The sequence below is a fragment of the Hevea brasiliensis genome, chromosome 16 (genome assembly GCF_030052815.1).
Source record: "Hevea brasiliensis isolate MT/VB/25A 57/8 chromosome 16, ASM3005281v1, whole genome shotgun sequence".
Classification (NCBI taxonomy): Eukaryota; Viridiplantae; Streptophyta; class Magnoliopsida; order Malpighiales; family Euphorbiaceae; genus Hevea; species Hevea brasiliensis.
Genome location: NC_079508.1, coordinates 53,774,204 through 53,795,215, shown reverse-complemented (window position 1 = coordinate 53,795,215; position 21,012 = coordinate 53,774,204). Strand labels below are relative to the sequence as shown.

General features: G+C 32.1%; 1 protein-coding gene and 1 pseudogene across 1 annotated transcript; one reads left to right on the top strand and one right to left on the bottom strand.

Moving 5' to 3' along the window:
• Positions 1–95: 95 nt before the first annotated feature.
• On the bottom strand, positions 96–3,651 carry LOC110634184 (protein CutA, chloroplastic-like; annotated as a pseudogene).
• Positions 3,652–11,001: 7,350 nt separating this feature from the next.
• Positions 11,002–14,525, top strand: LOC110634168 (cyclin-D3-1-like). Its single transcript, XM_058138638.1, has 6 exons — positions 11,002–11,821; positions 12,627–12,713; positions 12,821–12,919; positions 13,009–13,210; positions 13,345–13,469; positions 13,653–14,525. The coding sequence occupies exons 1-6, from the start codon at positions 11,498–11,500 to the stop codon at positions 13,881–13,883; spliced, it is 1,068 nt and encodes a 355-aa protein (XP_057994621.1). The 5' UTR covers positions 11,002–11,497; the 3' UTR covers positions 13,884–14,525.
• Positions 14,526–21,012: the final 6,487 nt, after the last annotated feature.

The window sequence follows — 21,012 nt, the reverse complement described above, 5'->3', positions numbered from 1 at the left end:
ATCATGTTATTGCCAAACAATAGACGACATGCAAATAATTTCCTTTACCGGCCCAGTCGACCACCAAAGCATGAGTACATCCAGCTATCAAGAAATAACTAATAAGATTACACTTCATTCAACAACAAAACCAACCAAACAACAGCATTCAATGGTACTCGCAGAATCATCAGCATATAGCGTTCACATAGATTCTCGATATAATAATAGGTACCAAGTTATCAGAAAATCAAATGCCACGGATAATATACAAGCAAAGCAAGGGGCCAGAGAGGCCATTTGTATATACAACCCCAACACGTGATGCTCACCAGTTCATCAGGTGCAAGACTTCGCGAATTTTAGGAGCAAACCTGAGAAATCAATCCCTTTCGTTGTTCTTCAGCCATTCTAGGTAAGGAATGCTAAGATTACTTCTGGCACCCTGAACAAAGGACAAATTGAAAATAAAATAGAATAAGCAGAGCATAATAGATCCACCTAAAAGTAGTTATTATTTCCTTAATTTGTCTAAACCATTTCTATGTGATTTACTTAACCTGAAAAGTTATTCTTAAAAAAATTTATTACTATATATGGTACTTCTCTTTATACATACTCATATTCATGATTTGCCTTGCCATGCTCTGTCTGAGCTTCCAACAGAGATTGCCTAGTCTTGACTAATAGTAGTTCCTCTGAATCTGTCTGGACCTGCAACCAATATAGACAGAAGCAACTTCAAGCTTTACTTGCTCAAAGACTTAAGATAACAGATGATGCTATAAAACATCTAGACTGAGAATGGAAGTAAAGATATTTGATTAGGGAAAATGGATTCATAGTCATACCTCTCCCTCCCATGCATAAATTGATTCAATACCTGTATTCACAATATAATTAGGATTCATAAAAAATTAATTTCATCAAGATGTTTTAAGTCAGCAAATTCTCAATGCAACCGCTGAAGCAAAACATATAAATGCAAGAGAATGAGTGAAAAGTGAGAGAACAATGGGAATGAATAGCTAAAGTAGACTTAGTAGTTTTGAAAACAACATAATTTGAGGGTTATCTTGTCAAGGCCATACCATCAACGTTTACAATAAGAAACATGACAAGCAAAAGCATTTCATCTGTGTACTGAAAAATACCATGAAAGAATAAAATGATGCCTCTAAGGAAACAACTACAGGGAGATGAGCAAATTTCCATTTATTTTTGCTTAGTAATTGAACAAAAGTCATGCCTCTAGTGACATAACCTTAGGGATGACCACCAATCCAGTTTGGGTCAATTCCAAGCCGGAACAGGCGGTTCAGTTTAAGGTTCAGCGGAACTGAAACCGGATCATCGGGCCCTGCTCAATTCCAGTTCGGTCTTATTTTGATCAAATCCAATGTTTGAAACTTTATTAACTCAACTCAACTAAACCTTTATCCCAAAAATTTAGGGTCGGCTATATGGATTCGTTTTCTCCACTCTAAACGATTTTAGGTTAAATCCTCAAAAATTTGTAATGCTTCTAGGTCGTGTTGTACTACTTTCCTCCAAATCAATTTAGGTCTACCCCTTTTTTTCTTTCTATCATCTAACCTAATGTGCTCTACTTGTCTAATTGGAGACTCCGTATGTTTACGCTTCACATGACCAAACCACCTCAATCTCCCTTCTCTCAACTTATACTTAATTGGTACCACTCCTACTTTTTCTTTAATACTCTCGTTACGAACTTTATCTAGTCTAGTATGACCACTCATCCACCTTAACATTCTTATTTCTGCAACTCTTATCTTAGACGCATACAACTCTTTTAATGCCCAACACTCACTACCATATAACATAGCCGGTCGTATGGCAGTACGGTAAAAACTTATTGGGAATCTTGCGATCACATAAAACTCTCGTGGCACGTCTCAACTTCAACCATCCGGCTTTAATCCTATGATTAACATCCTACTCACATCCCCTATCTACTTGAAGGACTGAGCCGAGATATTTAAAGTGATTACTTTGGGACAGTACCAATCAATCCAAACTAACTCCTTCCCTATCACCAGTTTAGCCTTCACTGAACTTGCAATGCATGTATTCTGTCTTCGTTCAACTTAACTTAAAGCCCATTGACTCTAGATTACTTCTCCAAAGCTCTAGCTTTCTATTCACTCCTTCTCGCGTTTCATTTATCAGAACAATATCATCCGCAAACATCATGCACCAAAGAATACTCTATTAAATTAAAAAAAAATCCGGTTTTGACTCAGAACTGGCTGGTTCAGTCTAGCTCAAAGATGGTATTGACCGGTCTGGTTCCAGACCATGGCCTGGTCTACATAACCAAGTTTTACTGCCATTTTAGTCACAATTTGAAACTAAGAATGGCAACAGGGTAATTGGCATGTCAACAAGGAAGCAGTTTGTAATGAGGAATCTAAATTGGGCTCTTATATCTAAAGTGTCATTGATGATACGGGAACCCCATGCAAGGATGATGGTGGGCAAATACATTTGCAGCCTGCTGCATGGCCCTTTCTAGTAATATTGCCTAAATGCTTAAACTTGACAATGAAAAATCAACTTGTTCAACATGATTAATCACCACACGAAAGTGGATGCAAGAAGATAAAATATTTGAAGCGCAATGCTGGGTAGTAAATATCAAGAATCAACATACCTGGCACTATGTTCACACATGCTGCTAGTTTTTCTTTGATTATGCTTTGAGCCAACTTCTTTCCTGCAAGGATATTGATAATTTCCAATAATGACAAAGAATTTCAATACATGGAGTGTTTCAAACTGACAAATGTATACACAATTGACACATTTTGAGAGTTGAGAACAACTTCATATAACTGACTAAACCATATACAAACCATTTTTTTATTTGAGGAATAAACCATATACAAAATTTAAAAACTAAGTTCACAGTAATCACCTTAAACAATATGAATATTTTAATTATACAGCTCTTTTCCTCTCATCTTACAAAATTGATGTTTCTTGGGAGATACGAGCAGGATATATCACAAAGCAACAAGTTCTGTATTTATTCCCAAACAAACAATTCTTCTGTTATTCCAAGATTGTTCAGTTCTTAATTAATTCATCAAAAACCAACGGCGTGCCCAACAAAAATGAATAGAAGAATTCATATGGCCGATCCCAGTTAGCTTGATACAGAGGATTAGTTGAGTTGAGTAAAACCGATGAAGCAGCGAATTCCCATCAATGAATAGCAATTGCAAGTATAATTCAACCATGCAAAGTTGAGTTAATTTTGGTTCAAATACTAAGTAATGAGGATAGTAAAAGGAAAACCAACCAGCTTCTCGGCTAGGGACAGTCACGTAAACAACAATACTGGGTACAGTGTTGCCGCTTGCTTCCATTTTGATGGAATTATCTTGCGAGTGGGCGCTAAACTTTGATCTAATCCACGAATTAAACACATAAACATCAACTTAATTGAAAGGTAATCAAGACCCAAAATGAAATTGAAAGGTTTACCTTGTAAAAAAGAGAGAGATTGAGCGTGACCTGCCTTGAGGGAAGGGGAGAGGTTGGGGACGGGGCAGAGATTGAAGGGGCCCAAGCTCAACATGCAAAACGCCGTCGTATTGAAGAAGAAGAGAATGACTCATTCGCTAACAGAGGAGCGAAGCAATTGCAATGGAGATGGATTTATGGACGGTTTTTTATTGTTTTTTTTTTGGTAAATTAAAGTATATTTTATTTTATTAAAAAATATTTTTAAATAAAAAATAATTTATCTTTTATAAATAATAAAAATAAAAATATGGTTCAAGGATCAATGGGCCTAGGAATCCAGCTCTCTTTAAGGCCTAACAAGCTCATGTTTTTGTGTTTCATTTAATTGGTCAATTGAGAATGTTAGCTTGTGACTCGGCTCATGCAGATCAAACTGGACCTACAGGTTTATCCATTGATTCAACTCTCATGGTAAGTTTCCGTCGTCTTTGAATCAAAGGTACCCTTTAATTTTTTATGTTAATAATACAAGAATCATCTTTAAATTAAAAAAGGACTTAATAAATTTAATTTAATGATATTAACGTCTAATCCAAATGAGCATAGATGACAAGTATAAATGATTATATAATTAAACGAGCATATACTATAAATGGCTAAATTCATTAAAAATAATAATTAAAAAAAAAAAAACTGTTAGGATGCGCAGCTGCAAATAAAATGATATGTAAGACAATTGAGAGGAGCAGAGCTCTGAATGCCAAAATAAGTATAAGCAACTTGCATTTTCTTAATTTTTTTTAAGTATAGGAGAACAGATCCTGATCCTATAGCCATTAATCAATTTCAGACAAAATATAATTAGATTCAGATATAATAAGACTCCAATCCCCATCTCAGCCAGTCTTAAAATTGTCGGTTCTTCTGCATTCTCTCCTTTTTTTTAATTTAATCCCATCAATTCTCAGAAACCAATCAAAGCATTAAGGGTGTAGTCCATGAGATGAGCTCATATTGAAAAGGACAAATTCCAGTAAACATAACTGAGTCTGAGACATAAAAAAAGAAATAGCTATTTTTTCTGGTGGTGGAAACAAGGCAAAGCCAAGCTTGCTCGGTTGAGGGATTCTGAATTGTTGTTGGAGAAGGAGATGCAATTTATTGGTCAATTAGGCAAGAAAGCCTCCATGCCAGCTTGGTTCCTATGGCATTTTCCTCTTTGGTTTCTTGCCTGTTATCATCAGGAGTACATTTATTTAACTAATTAATTAAGTTTTTAGTTTCATAATTGAGTAATTAATTAATTAATCAAACCTATTAGCAGGGACAAAACTTCACTATGGAATTGCTTCCCTCTTTCTCCCTTCTCACTAAGCATATGGTCCCTATCTCTAAATTGCAGAATCCCCAAAGCTTACCCAAAATGCCCCTTTTCTATTTCTTTGATAGCTTAAATAAAGACATTGCTCAAGCCATGACAGCTGACTTTGCCAGCTCAACCGTATTTAGGATAAGCATATGCTTAATCACAATTTAATCACTTATTATTATTATTATTTTTAAATCATTTGAAGCACCAATAGGAAAGGGACATGTTTATTTTTAATAAGAGGTGGTGTTTAATGGTGGAGACACTGGAGATACGGCGGATGTTCTGGTTGTTTTTGAAGGCGGACCACGGCGTTGGGAGGCGTTGCACATGCCTAGATGACCAAATGTTACAGGCTCAATGCAGAGTCTGTTAAATAATCATCTCTTTTAATATTATTAACTATCAAGTTTAGTTTTTTAATTTTTCTTTTAATCACTTTGTTTTACTGGTAGACTGACTGACTCTTAGGATTGGAACTTGGAAGGCCATAAAGTATTAAGTAGTGAATCTCAAGGACTTAAGGTTGCGTTTGGCAGGCAGGAAAAAAAAAAATTATTTGTTAAAAGACTAATCCATATAGTTTATTTGGGTTTGTTTCGATTTAACCAATGCCTTGTATATAATACATTCCAGAATTTGGATTTTCTGATTTCTTAATAAATGAGCATGAGTGATAAATATAATTGAAAATTGCCTATTTAATGCCATCTAAACATCCCTAAAATTATAAGATTTTAAATTTAAATCTTAATAGAAATTAATTATAAAAAAAAAGCCAACAAAAACACATATTAGAATGACTATTGTAAAACAGGCTTAATTTCATTGAATTACTGTCTCTCAGCTTTAATTTCTATTATAATAATATTTAACTTTTAATTAAATACTATGCAAAATTCTTCAGCTAAAGACTAATCTACATATGCTTAGATAGATTCTACACAATAATAAATATTTATTTGTCTGTTATGTGAAAAGAACAATTTCTTTAATTATGATTGAAATATTACTAATAACTTTTTCATTTCCATTCATTTCATTTTTTCGTAAACTCTAAATTATTTTTTTATCATGTCAAGATCAGCTTTTAACTGAAGTATCCAATGAAATTTGATTAAAGTTTTTGGTAATATTAAATTTAAATTTAAGTATTTTTTAAATACAATTGAAGTTAAGGTATAGTGATGAATCAACTCTTAAAATCAATGAATAATGAGCAAAATTAAATCTGTAAAATGAAAAATTTTTCTTATTATATATATATATATATATATATATATGAAAGCAAACAAAAAAAAATAGAAGAAGAAAATACCCTAATAAGAAGGAAAGTCCATTACAAGAGTACAAGTAGATGGATAGCCAAAGAATCCAGCATTACGTGTGATGTATGGTAAAGCCTGCGAGTTGTGTCGTGAATATAATCTTTTGCTTTGTGTGGGAACAAGATTCAGTCAAATGCGGGTTAAAATCTGGTCAATATGCCCTAACATTGGGCTTGTAGCAGTAAAAAAGTAAACAAGAAATTAAAATAATATATAGAAACTGAACCAAAGGGATTAGTTAAAGAAATGGGTTAGTGGGTGTGGACTGGAATGTGGATGACACTCTGTTAAGCTCGGATCTCTAGTCGAAACCCAACAACAAAACCTTCTTCTTTAGACCAAAAATGAAAAGTCTTAGAAGAATGCTTCTCTTCTCTCAATGGAACACTCTCTTTGAGATTGGCACAAAACTGACAAAGGGTCTCATTTTTCTTTTATTTTAATAACAATAATCCCTCCCCTCAGAGGAATTTATTCTTTTTTTTTTTTTTTCTCAACTGCAAAAGTGGAAAAACAAAAAGGTAAAATTCAAAGTGAAGAAAAGAAGCATTTCAAAGAAGAGAGGAGAAAGAAAAGGTAGGAAATTTCTGTCCCTAAAGTCTCTTTAGAAACCCATTTTTAAGCACATGCCTCATTGGTTACCTTATTCTACCACCACAAAGCATCCTAAGTTACTTAAACCCTATCCTTATCCTATTTTTACCGTTAAACTTTGTTTGTTAATTACTATTGCCTCTTAATTATGTGATTAGACAAAGAAAACTTCAATTGAAAAGAAATTTTTATGTATACTCGATTTTTCATGAATTCGGATAATATATTATCTAATAATTTTTTTTAATAATGTTGGATAATATTTGATATTACCCAAGTTTTAATATATTGTTTATTTGAAATATACTAATCCCTATTGGACGTATGTATTAAACAATTGATACATTTAATGAAACACATGTTAGTTAATCTTAGTGTTCCAAGAAGAAAGAACACCAAGTCAAGGTAAATGTTTTTAGAAACATATTGAGTATTGACCCCAAAAATTTTGGGCCTATAAGAGATTAAAAAAGGGTGAAAAAACAAATGAATGAATTGATAAACACCTAGTCGAGGCGCATCTAGTGAAGGAATTGAAACCCAATGGACCAAAAATGTTAGAATTTGACCTTAAAGTTAATCTTTACTTGAAATTTTATATCAATGGTTCAAAGATTTCTTTTGCACCATTCCCAAAATAAAATCATGCCAATTCTTAATGACTCAAAACCCATGTAATTTATAAAATTATAACTACTAACTATGCTAATTAGTCTCATAATCTGTAATTTACCCTAGGTAAAAACTTGGTTTGCCCTCCTAATTGACCTTGTTTAGGTGTTATTGCTAAATGTTAGGGGGGAAAAATTTTGTACTTGAAGCATTTGAAGAACCTAAAGGGGACGCTCCCAAAAGTGCAAAAACCAAAAGAAAGCAAAAGGAACACTCTTTTTGTGATTCTTTGGGCAGTAAAAAGACTAGTCTTTAATCTCCACACCATAGATTTTGGATGATTTTGAGAAGATTTTCTAATTTCATCATTAAAACCTAGCTTTTTCGGCCACAGGGATTGAGACATTGGGGTTCTAGGAGTCATGCGTGTCCATCAAATGTTATGGATGCCCCATGCTTTTCTCATCCTTGGAAAATTTAGATTCTCTTCTCGTCTCTTCATTGGTGTAAAGAAATTGTTACCCCCAAAAAAAAAAATATCATAAAAATGTTTTAGGAAAATAGAAAATTTTCAAAAGTAATATTGGGTTTGATACATTATGATAATATTTAATATCCAAAAAATGAAAATTCATTTTTTTTTTATCTCATAAAAATTTTATTAAATATACTTGATGTAGTATATGTAACATTCATATTCTCTTAATACAAATAAATGATAAGAGACTGTTTGAATGAATTATTTGTGATTTTTTTGAGATTCATTATAGTTCGATAAAATATCATCTCATGAGGTGGGTTAAATCAGGGGCTATGAAATATTTAATCATAAACCTGGATTTAGAAAATAATGACTATTACACTAAAAAAAATTGATGAGAGACTTAATATTTTCATAATTATCCAAAATGTTTTATATTTATTTTCATTAATTTGTGAAATTTTGTATGCAATATATATATAATGTCAACTAGTTGTAATTATTAAATAAAAAATCAGCATGACTTGAAAAAATCCATATGAAACAAACAGGGTTAGGGTGATTTACTTTTTTTTTTTTTTTTCCTGACAGAGCTTCATGAACATAAATAATTATGGGATATATTGATCTAAATTTTGAATTAGCGCTTCATGGAAGGCTTGAGATTTAAAAATATAAATAGAATAATCCCAACCATTTGCCATCTCAACTCAAGTATACGAGCCTTTTATATGCTTTTCTGGGTCAGATAATGGGATCTAATCCAAAATTCTATATTATTTTGTCCCACTGATATGCAGTACTACATGTCAGAATATTATATTCAAAATTTTCAAATTCTATTGCAGTATCTAAAGGCTTATTATGATTTTATTAAGAATTATGCTACTTATTATTAAATTTATTAAATAATGGTATAGTAAAATAATTATCGTATTTGAAATAAGGCCACTGTTAGGTTTCTAATTAATGGAGCAGTTGATAAAAGTTAATGACATCCAAGCAATTTTAAGGTTTAATTTTCCTTTTTTTTTTTTCTAAAGAAAAAAAGCTCTATTTTCATTATCAAATAAAAAATAAATAAATATCGAAAGTCAATATACACAAGGGATTTTTTTTTTTTTGTTCTTTTTAAAAAAAAAAAAAGATTTTTCAGAATGATAATTTCAATTTAGGCTTTGAATTATTTTAAGAGGACACCGTTGTACGATTCGTTGAATAATTGCATGGCATAATCATAGTAAGTTTTTTTTTTTTTTTCTTTTTCTTTTTTTGGTTTGAATAATCATGATAAGGTTGACAAAGAACATTGACAATAAACGGCCACATTTTAAGAAATCAAAATTAATTGAGCCTTCAAAAAACAGAAAATAATGAAAAGTTACGTCTATAGGTAAGCGGCACAACCCCATGCTAAATGGGGTCATAATTAGTTCTAATTAACCATGAGGTATTCAATATATCTCAATTTGAATAATTATAAATTTGCTTAATATGAAGATTTTAATCTTATAATAAAAAAACCTTCCAGCAGCAACTTCTTGTGTGAATACGAGTTCTGTTACCGAGCTGTAATTTTAGTATGTTGAAACAGTAAGTGCATAATAGGTTTTGAAATACGAAAAAAAAAAAAAATAAAGGGTCATGACACCCTCACTAAGGATCTATTTAGTATTATTATTGTTAAAATTTGTTGAAAAAATTATTTTTAAAAAAATATATTAATTAAAAAATATTAAAAAATAATTAAAAATTAAATTTGATACGTATTAATAATAAAAATATCAAAATAATAAAATAATTTTTTTAAAATAATTTTTTTAATATCATCTTAAATAGTATTTTTATTTTAAAAAGTAATTTTAATCTCTTAAATTTAATGTCAAATAAATGCTAAATAGACATATTTTTTTATTTTAAATTTTAATAGATATAATTATTTATTTTAAAAATTAATTAATAAGTATATTTTCTAATAAATACGGCAAACTACTTTTAGTAGACACATTTATAAATAAATATATTTATTTATTAATAAGTATAATAATTAAAATTTATTTATAAAAATAAAATTAATTATTTTACGTAGCTTTTCTCTTCTCTTATGAAAAGAGTTTTATTTTTAGGATGATGTGCTCGTTTTGTTTCTCTTTTTATGAGCGTTTTATGTTTACAATTGATATAATTTTATTCTGTGCAATAAGCTCTTATTGTACTTCTTTTGACGTGAAATTATTTATTCTTTTTTATTAATGAAATGAATTTTTTTTTTCTTGTATTATTGTACAAAAGTAAGAGTGAGAAAGGCCGAGAACAGCAGAAAAAAGTACAGCCAATCATAATTGTAATTTCTGCAAGAAACGGATGTTTCCAGTGAATAAGAGTTCAACATGGGAAAATTTAACACCTGTCGGTCGGCCATACCTTCCCTTTTACTCTTTTATCCTTGCATTCTTTCATCTATTCACTTTATCACGCCAAAATTTCCAATTTATAATCATAAAATTCTCACATTATAATCGGAAAATAAATGGGAATTTTGACGATTGAAGGAAAATCAAATGTATGATGATCTGCTCGTCTCTTTGACCATCTATTCAACATGTTATGTGATGTGATGTGATGTGATTTGATTTATATTGTGAAATCATTCCTTGTTTAATATATTTTATGTTAATTTATTAATAAAAATAAAATATAAAAAATTAAATTATTAACAGGAAAAAAATTTAAAGATAAAATCATCACCATACTTATGTTAGAAATTAATTTATAAATTTTATTAAATCTTAGAAAATTGTTTATAATTTATCATATATTTTACCCATAATAGTATCTTACTTATGATAAAATATTGTAGGGTCATACAATGGTTGAACCTCAAATAAGAAAAAGAAAGGACAATTCATGTTAACAACTAGAATATCAGTGTCATACGATTGGATGATACATGATTAAATGTATGAACGATGATCAAACTAATTTATAAAGATTATTATGGAGTGGTTTGCAGAGGAATATAAAGTCAAAAAGTGGCCCAAAACAAAAACAATTTCCAGTTTAATTTAGCCACCTAATTAGCCGAAAAAATAATTGCAGCCCAACAATAGTTTCCCAAGCACAACCCTTCCAATGGGTGTGTTTTTTTTGAAAAGCTCTAATGGGTGTGTTTAAAGACGCCACTTTGCATAGACATTACTCTCTCCACAAAATCTTGTAATTGCCCTTCCTGTTCTGTATATTATGCACTCGCATTTTCTTGAGATTTTCATATAGTGCTCTCCCTCACTTCCCTTCTCTCTCTGCCTTTTGCCCTAAAAGAGGCTGTCATTTCCTTCATAAACCCTGTTTGCAGCAGCCTTTTCAGCCCCCAATTTTGAAATAGAGAGAGTGAGTGAACGAGAGACTAGACTGCTTCAACCCATATTAGTTTTTTGTTCTTTTGCACTCTTGAGAAATATCATTCTTTGTCCTTCGATTGTTTCATACCAAAAAAAAGTGTTCTTTGTCCAAGGGTATATCTGTATTTGCTGGGAACACACATTAAAAACCCAAGGTTTAATCACCATTTCAGTTTAATGAACTTCTTCGCTTAGATACAATACAAAGAGAGTTTTTTTTCCTTCATTTCGAGAGGTTTTAATGGCACCGAGTTTTGACTGTGCGGTTTCAAGCCTTCTGTGTGCAGAGGACAATAATGGCATTTTCGATCATAACGATTGCTATGGTGCTTTGGTAGAGGAGTATGAGGCCACATGGCATCGTAAGAATCATCGAATCCACCATCAAGACAGGGCCTATTGTGGTGGTGGAAATGGTGAGTTGCCAGTGCAGAGTGAGGAGTGTTTGGCTTTGATGGTTGAGAAAGAGTGCCTACATTTGCCAAATGTGGATTACTTAAAGAGGCTGAGGAGGGGGGACTTGGACTTGGGGAGCAGAAAAGAGGCTATCGATTGGATAGGAAAGGTGGGTTGCGTGGTTTGGCATGTTTTCTCACATACTATGAATCCTTTCTGGCTTTCGTTTTTCATTTATATCGAATGGTTACTGAAAACACGTTTCTCTACAATGGTATTTCTATGGTTTTCACTTCACTAATATTCTCGTTTGATTTTTTTTTTTCTCGAGGAAAAAAAAAGAGTTTTGGTTTTGCCCGTTTGAATGTTTCCCTAGTTTTCTAGAAGGACAAGAAAAAAAAATTTTTTTTTCTGATTTTCATATTGGTTCTATCGATATTCAGTTCTGGATTCTGGAGATGGACTTGAGTTTTATCCTCGTTTTGGTTGATTCGAACCCTTTGAGCAAGTACTGATTGTGTTTTTGGTATTGGTGTTCAATGAAATGAGCAAGCCGCAGGCAGTCTCCCATTTAGTTCTTTTTTTTTTTCTTTTTTTTTTTTTGGAATTCTTTTTGGCTTTCACGTTTTGGTCAATCTGAAATGGGTTTGGTGGGTTCCCTTCTTTTTCTCCCTTTTTTGGGGGCGATGCTGATTTGTTAATTTGCATTTCTGTGGGTTCTTTTCTTTTTCTGTTCTGTATGATTTTGTTTTTGCATATTTTATCTTTGCCTTTTATTCTCTTTCCTTTGATTAGTTTCACATGTACATTTTTTTCTTACTTTGATTCTCTTTCGTTTGATTAGTCTCATGCCAAACATCATTAATAATTTGAGTTGTTCTTTGCTTTTCCTGTTCTATTCAATTCTTTATGCAATTCCTTTATGGAGCCCAGTTGATGATCAATAATGCTAATGGCCTTGTTGGTTCTAACAGGTTCATGCCCATTTTGGTTTTGGACCACTATGTGCATATTTATCAATAAATTACTTGGATAGATTTCTCTCTGCCTACGAACTACCTGTAAGTTGAGAATCAAACGTGCATAACATTTTACATCTGTTACCTCTCTTGTGAATCGTGATCCTATTCTTATATTTCTCGTAAATTCGTTTTGATTGCATCTGCAGAAGGGTAAAGCTTGGATGATGCAGTTATTGGCCGTTGCATGTTTATCTCTTGCAGCCAAAATGGAGGAGACTGAAGTTCCACTTTCTCTAGATTTACAGGTGAGAATCCATTGCAATCTTCTGCTGGCGTTGCCTGTTAAAGTTTCTGTTTTGTATCTGATTAGTTCTAATTATCATGATATTTACAGGTTGGCGAATCAAAATTTGTATTTGAAGCAAGAACTATCCAAAGAATGGAGCTTCTTGTGCTCAGCACCTTGAGCTGGAGGATGCAAGCTATTACACCTTTCTCCTTCATAGACCATTTCCTTAACAAGATCAATAATGATGGAACCCCAACTAGATCTTTAATCTTGCAATCAATCCAGCTCATATTAAGCACAATTAAAGGTCATTTTCTTTCGGACACACATTTTTTGGATTGTACGAGCCTTTAATAATTTCTTTCTGCAGTTGTAACAGTTATGATTGAAATATTTGAGAGAGGGTGTCTGATGTTTTTGGTGGGTGGGAATTCAATGCAGGGATTGACTTCTTGGAATTTAGGCCTTCTGAGATTGCAGCTGCTGTGGCCATAGCAGTTGTGGGGGAAATCAAAACAGTGGACGCTGAGCAAGCAATTTCTGCTCTCGCTCAACATGTAGAAAAGGTAAAACAGATGCCTTGTTGGTCCATAGCCAATAAAGTGAACATAAATGATGATTTTACTTTTGGTCATCATCTTTGGAGTCTGATTACTCTCTATGTGACCAATTGAGGCATGTTATGTACACGCACAGCCATCTATGATTTTCTCAATTAATAGACTTTTTACAATATTTTTTGTTCACAGGAGAGAGTGCTGAAGTGCATTCAATTAATTCATGATATGTTATTGATTGGTGGGACTGTTAAGGATGCAAGTGCTTCAATCCTATCAGTGCCTCAAAGTCCAATTGGGGTGTTGGATGCTGCATGCTTGAGCTATAGAAGTGATGACACAACTGTTGGGTCATGTGCAAATTCTTCACAAAATACTCCTGATGCCAAAAGGAGAAGGCTAAATAGACCATGGGAAGTTTAGCTTGTAGTAATGGAATGTGAGCTGGATTTTTTACACAGGGCCTTTTTGAATTTTTTTAAATTGCAGCATTGGTGTGTCTAAGAAGTTGCTGCCGAGGAGAATATGGGCAGGGCAAAAAAAACAAGAGGCTGGAAGGGTGAGGAAAATGGGAAATGCAGAAAAGGAATTTAATAAGTTGGGTCATGGCTGGAGGATGGAGAAAAAAAATGTTTCATGCACTTAGCCTGAAAATAACAGTCACAGCTGTTAAATATTAGATCTCTTAACAGCTACAGGCAAGTGGCAAAGAGAAGGAAGAAGGAAAGTAAGATACTGGTTAATTTTTTTTTTTAATTTTTATTTTTTTGGATTTGTGAGCAAAACTTGTAGGATTTGGAGTTTTTCATTGGATAAAAGAAAAATGCCGAAAAACATAAGAGAAAAAAAGGGGGAAAAAAAAGTATGATATATATATATATATGTATCAGAGTGAGATTGAACAATTTTTGTTTTATGGAGAATCATCAAGAGCGGAACAGGATACTCCAGAAGAGTTATTCTTTACCATATCACGAGTCAGGAACTCATTTCAGTGGTAGTACGTTGAAATGATAATCTTGTAATTAAAAGCTGAGGATAGTTGTTCTGATATTATGTGAAAAAGGAAATCATAAAATGGGCGGCACTGGGGTCCACATCAACTAATAAAAAGGCACTTTTGGTGGAATCAATTCCGCCAATCGCATGCTACGCTATGGTTCATAAAAGAAAACGGTATTAAATATTAGAAGATAAAATATTAAATGTTCTATACTTGTGCCAAAGGAAGTGTTGCAGTCCTCTCAGCAGTGCTGGGTTTATGAGCAGAGGTGCTCACAAACAAGAAACTGCCATTAGTTGACAGATGAGAGAGGCCACTTTCATTTAAACATTCTCCTCTAATCAAATGAACGGAGCATCCCCATCCTAGTGAAGTGAGAGAGAAGTAAATAAAACGCAAGACAGGAGTCTTGGAACTGTAAAATACTCATACCCACTTATGAAAACAAGCCATCAACTAACAAAAATCCTAGAAAATGAGAAACCTCCTTTAAGACAAATGGGATCTGTCCGGCTACCCAAAAACATAAAAAAAAAAAAAAAAAAAAAAAAAAAAAAAGAAGAGAATGATGACCCAATTTTCCTGTGCCGTTTTTCGTAGCCCGGCACTTCTGAAATGTCTTGACCCAATAAACCAACATGCAAGACCAGCTGGGCCTTATATTCTCATCTTTAGTTTTGTAGTTAAAGGCCCTTTTTGATATGGGCCTTTATATTAATTAATTTGTGTTATTCATTATTGTTTTTATTAATAATTAATAAATTAATATTAAAGCTAATTTAATTAATATTTTAGAAATAAATAAATATATATATATATATACATGATTTAAATAAGGGAATGTTCACCCATACTTTTGTTTTTCCTTCAGTTCACAGAAAACAAAGTAACGAACAAAAGCCCACCATAGTAGATGATGGAATCGAAATTCTTGATCCGTTTTGAGACTCAATCTTTTGATTCTTTGATTTCGCCAAAAGGCTCCCTTTTTCTAGCCAAGTGGGTTGCGGTTGTCACCAGATTCTCTTGAAGACAACATGTGTCGACTTGCCAGAGATGAATGAAGGATAGCATTCGATTCACAAGCCATGTCGATGGTGGTGGTGGTGGTGGTGGTAGAGGAGGAAGAAATTGAAGTCATTTTCCCTTCTCTTCCCTTCCCTCTCTTAGTGCGTCTATCGTTTTCAAGACTAGCGTGTGCGTAACTTATAGATTTTAGATTCAATTATCTGTATTTGCAAATGCTAAGGGTTCAGCTGAGCAAAACTACAATTTAAGAGTTAAACTCTACTCCCAATTTGAATGAGGGTGGAAGAGGTGTAAGTGAGTTATAATTAATAAAATGTAAAAATAAGTAAGAGTAAGTTTTATTCTCTCTTATCATTTAAATTTTAATTTTTATTACACTTTAAATTGGGATATGAGGAGAGATAATGGGGTGGAGAGTTATAACTATTTTTAGAGGAAATTACAAACACGTACCATGTGGTTTCATTCATTTTCCCTTCAAAGTCTGTGGTTCACTTTATAATAAAATTGTACCTAAGGTTTTAACCCGTTAGCAAATCACGACTTTCTGTTTTAAAGTGGAATTATATTAAAGTTTTAGTTTATTGATAGATGACTTTCTTTTTTATCAAGAAGCCAAGCAAAAACCCAAAAAAATGTGTATGTTTATTTCTTACTAGTAGTGGTGATGAAGAGGATTCAAAACGATGGCTTTAGTCATCAAGTGAATCACCTTGATTTTTTGGTTTCTTACTTGAACCTTTAATGACACCTTGCTCTCCAAGCTTATCATCATTGCAAATTTATCGCATCTAGAACTGGGAGGCTCATTTTCAAAACCAAATTCATCATCACTATAAGTGAACACATTATCCTTTTATTTTGATTTATTATACTCCTTGTAAATCACATAGGCTTTAGGATCAAGCTTTTTTCTGCACTGAATATAACTTTTACTGATTTTCTAGTATAGTGAATTAACAAAAAAAAAAAAAGAAAAGAGAACAACAGCTAAGAAAGAACATGAGAATCAACATGATCATTTGAAAGTGAATCAACAATGGTGCTTTTAGTTGGTTTGAGAATCTCATCTATTTGAGATTTGGACAGAGACTGGAGGCCTATCCCTGCAAGATCAATAAAAAAGTTAGGCTCATAAATGGATACATCAAGCATCTTTTCATAGCCTTCAAATCCAATAGCAGAGAGAAGTAAGACCATCTTGCCTCAAAGAAACAAATAAGAATTCTAGAGGACGAGAATGAGGGGTCGAGTGAAGCAGAAAACAATTGTAGACTAAAGACAATAGAAATATAAGAAAGAGCTACAAGGGTCAACACTTAGAAGATCTTATGATGGTTTTCACATACAATTATAGTAAGAAGCAGATCAAAACTTCTTGATTCCATTGTAGGGCCGAACATCTTCAATGTTGTAATCAAGAGAAGTTTCATAGAATAAGGATTTACTACTGCTAGACTCTTTCTTACCACATGTTTAGATCATTCAATCTTTGGAATTTTGTTTTGCAGAGCAACCAAGAGAGTACCAACCTATAAAATGCTTACAGAGCAACAAAATGAGGATAACAAATCATATGCACACCAACCATTATGCTTTCTAAAGAGCGCCAAACAGAGGCACCTGTCAAATGACTTATGTTGTCCGAAAAGATTGTGTGTATGTGTGTGTATACAGAAAGGGTCAAAGAGAGAGAGAGAGAGAGAGAGAGAGAGAGAGAGTGGTGTTGGATGCCTGAGAGAGGGTATTGGGGGAGATAGAATGATTGGACTTTGGATTTACAGTGAGAATGTAGAGAAAGGTTGACCCAAGAAAAGTAATTAAAAATATTATAATATTACTTTTTGAATCTACATCAGCATACAATTAATAGAGAATAGCGGAAAGTTTTGATTTGCTAATGAAGTAAAACCTCGGATATCACTTTGTCACAAAGTGAATCACAGACCTTGAAATGAAAATTGTGTGAAACCAAATAGTAATTTTTATAGTTTCTCATTATTTTTATCTTTACACTCCTTAAATTTGTTATTCTTTTACCTATTTCCAAACATGAAAAAATATATATTAGCTTTATTTACCTTTCCATTAATTTATCTATTCCTGAACATGAAATTTTTTTTTATTTTAACTCTCCTTACCATTCTTCCTCCTTATCATTTTTTACCCTTTTATTACTTACCATTTCCTCACCTCGTTTAAGGGTCTGTTTGGATGAAGATGAAGAATAGGTAAATAAAGAAAAAGAGAGAAATTCCCCTTTAAATCTCAATTTTTTTTACTCCCCAAATTGGAAAAGGAGTAAGAAAGGGGATAAAAGTTATGACTAAAATTTATTTAAATAACTCTTAAGTTTACCCTCCTTTCATTTATTTTCAAATATAAAAAATATGCATTACATTATTTTACTTTTCCATTAATTCACACATTCTCAAATATTAAACTTTTTTTATTGTAACATTTCTTATATTTCCATTTCCTTATTCTTTTTTATTCTTCTATTGCTTACTGTTTTACTCACTCATTTAAACAGACCCTAAGCTTCTGTTTGGATACGTGGAAAAGGGAGAAGAAAGAAAATAAATGATAAAAAATAAAGTGAGATTATCACTTTTTCTTATTTGAAAATATAAGGAAAATAATGAGAAAAATTTTTTTTTTATTTTATTTTTATTATTTTTTCTTTAATTTAAAGAGAAAATAAACTAACCAGACGAAAAAAGTGTACTTGATTAATAAAATTACCTATATACTCTTATTTATTCATTTAAACTTTTAAATAATTTAAAAAATTGAGAGTATAATGATAAATTTAACAAATATTATTATTTTTTATTCTCTCTTATGTCTCCCCAAACAAAAAAAAAATATTTTTTTTCTCTCATTATTGTTCATTTATTTTCAAATAAAATAGAAAAAATATAAAATAAAAATTTTTTTTCCTTTCTTTATTTTTCTTCTTTCCTATTTTATATCAAGCATAGCGCAAGAGTCTCAATTGAAATTTAAGGGTTTTTTTTCAGTTTCATTCACATGGAGTCGCCATCGTTTTTTTCAGTAATGCACACGATTTTGTACCGTAAAGCATTGACTCCACGATTTCCTACTGAAGTTACAGTTGCTGTACCGTTGACGATTTGATGGGAATCCAATAGTAGAGCTTCAACGCGACAGGAGCACAGTGCTCATGTGGTACGCTTTTCTGGTACTTCACATGAACTCGGCCCACGCGCGTACCACACTGACTCTTTTTTATTTTTCGTTCTTTTACTCTTGTTTCTCTTTTACATTTTCGTCCCCTCTGTACTGCCGAGAGAAATTTTCTTTTGAATTCGAATTTATAATAATTTTTTAAAAAAATTTTCTTTTAAAGAAGAACGCTGATCATTGTCTTTGGAAAATGTCACCATTAAAAAATGTTGGTTGAATGGTAATGCCAAGACGGCAGACTTTACAAAGTCTTTATGTAGAATTTGTCCTAATTTGATTGTGACGCATTACTAAAATATAACGCTTTAACATGAGGTTGTTAAGGAAAGAAATATCTCACCTAACAAAGATATTGTTCAATTATTAAATTAAAATCATAAAACAAAAAATAAAAACATTGTACAAAATTATATCAATGCGCACTTCATAAGAAAATGTATCATAAGAAAAAATAAAATTATATTTAAATTTTATTTATCCCTTAAAATTAAAAAAAAAATACAAAATTTTGAAATATTGAATAGTTTCTTCTTGATTATTTGTATCAGCTTTCTATTGATTTGTGAAGTCAGAGAAGATGTAAACACCATGTAAAATTTATCCAACAGTAAAAACGATGAAAAAGGACGACGCCAGAAAGCGCGTCAATGGCGGCTACGCGTCCGCGATAGCCGCTGCCTCCAGAGCCCAACCTGACTCTGCCCTTCATAAAAGCTCGGCTGGGTCACCGTACCGCCAGCTGTCACCCAAGCCTCGCGTGCATGGTAGTCCATTTAACAATCCTTTGACCAAAACCACAAAATAAAAAACTTCTCCCACACACGCACACTCTCTCCTACGGAAACAAGAGCCCAAGCGTGCACGAATGCATGCGCTCTATGAGATCCCGACGGTGATGCGATTTCGCAACAATGTAACCCTCTTTTCCACTCTCATTATTTTGTTTTCTTTCCTTTATCACTAGGCATGTCCTCCCAGATTCCGCCACGTGTTGTTCTCACTTTTGAGTTGTGTTGATCGTGCGGTTCGTGTTGTATGTGGGACTTGGAGAGAGTGTAAATAAATGAATTTTGCAAAGTCGCGACTTAATTAAAAAAATAAAGGTTCGAGTCGCGTGAAAGACTTTTTCCGCGTAAAGTCTGCTGTTTCTCACTGCAATTTAGATTTCGTGGTCGGAATTGGAAGATTTTGTTTCTTTTTTTAAGCCTTTGTTTTTTTTAATTGTGGGATTTTTTATTTTAATTTGCTAATTATGGTAGCAAATTACTCGTTTGGCCCTCTCCTTGTGAGAACTTGCTTGGATTGTCCAAGCTCACGTGGCTTTGGAAAAGAAGCTCACGTTCACTCTTTGTATGACTTAAAAAATAATAAATAAATAAATAAAGCTTGAATTTCACTTTTAAATCAAAATTTTAATTTACAAAATAAAATAAAATAAAATTTAATTTTTTAATTTTATAGATTTTGAAACTAATTTGACTTTAAATTAAAAATTTTAAACTAATTTAAATAAAAAATTAAAAATAAACTAAATTAATTATAATAATAAGAGTAAAATTAATAATTGAAAATGATAAAAAATACCTAGATTTTCTCGAGAGGGTTATTTATGTAATTTAACTCAAATGTTTAAACAAGTTTTCAATGTTTGAAAGGGATAAGCACTTGTTTAATACTAATAATGAAATAAGGTAGTAATAGTTTATGTTAATTGTTAGTTGATTGGTCTAAAGGGCACATTAACCTCAGTCCATATATAACCTGAGCTAGTCCAACTCAAAAAAAAAGGGCATTTTAATGACAAATCAAAGCACTAAAGCAAGGCACGATCTAATTATTATTACGTGGGAATGGGGCTAATTAGTCAGGCAATTAACATGGTGGTTCCTTAGTCAATGTGATAATTACATCACTATTCTTGGTGGATAATCTTGACTTATCAATCCAGGTTAAGCAAAAAAGTGAACCCTAATAATCAAAGTTAATTTGCAGTTGAAAACCTTCCATTGATTTGGTGAAAAGTAACTTCAACAATGGCCAAAAACTAATTATGTCTTATCCTGTATATCTCTCTTCATTTTTTTAATTATAATAGAGTAATATTACAGACGATTTTTTTTTTCTCTCTTCATGTTATATTAAATTTAATTAAAAGCAAAAATATAATACATATATATATATATAGGCATGCTACAAAAATTCAAATTTTTGTTAATAAATTGGAAAATAAATCCAATCATCAATTAAGTTAATCTTTCAAAGCTTAGATGGAAGAGTAATGGAGAAGTATTGTATAGCTAGCTAATAAAA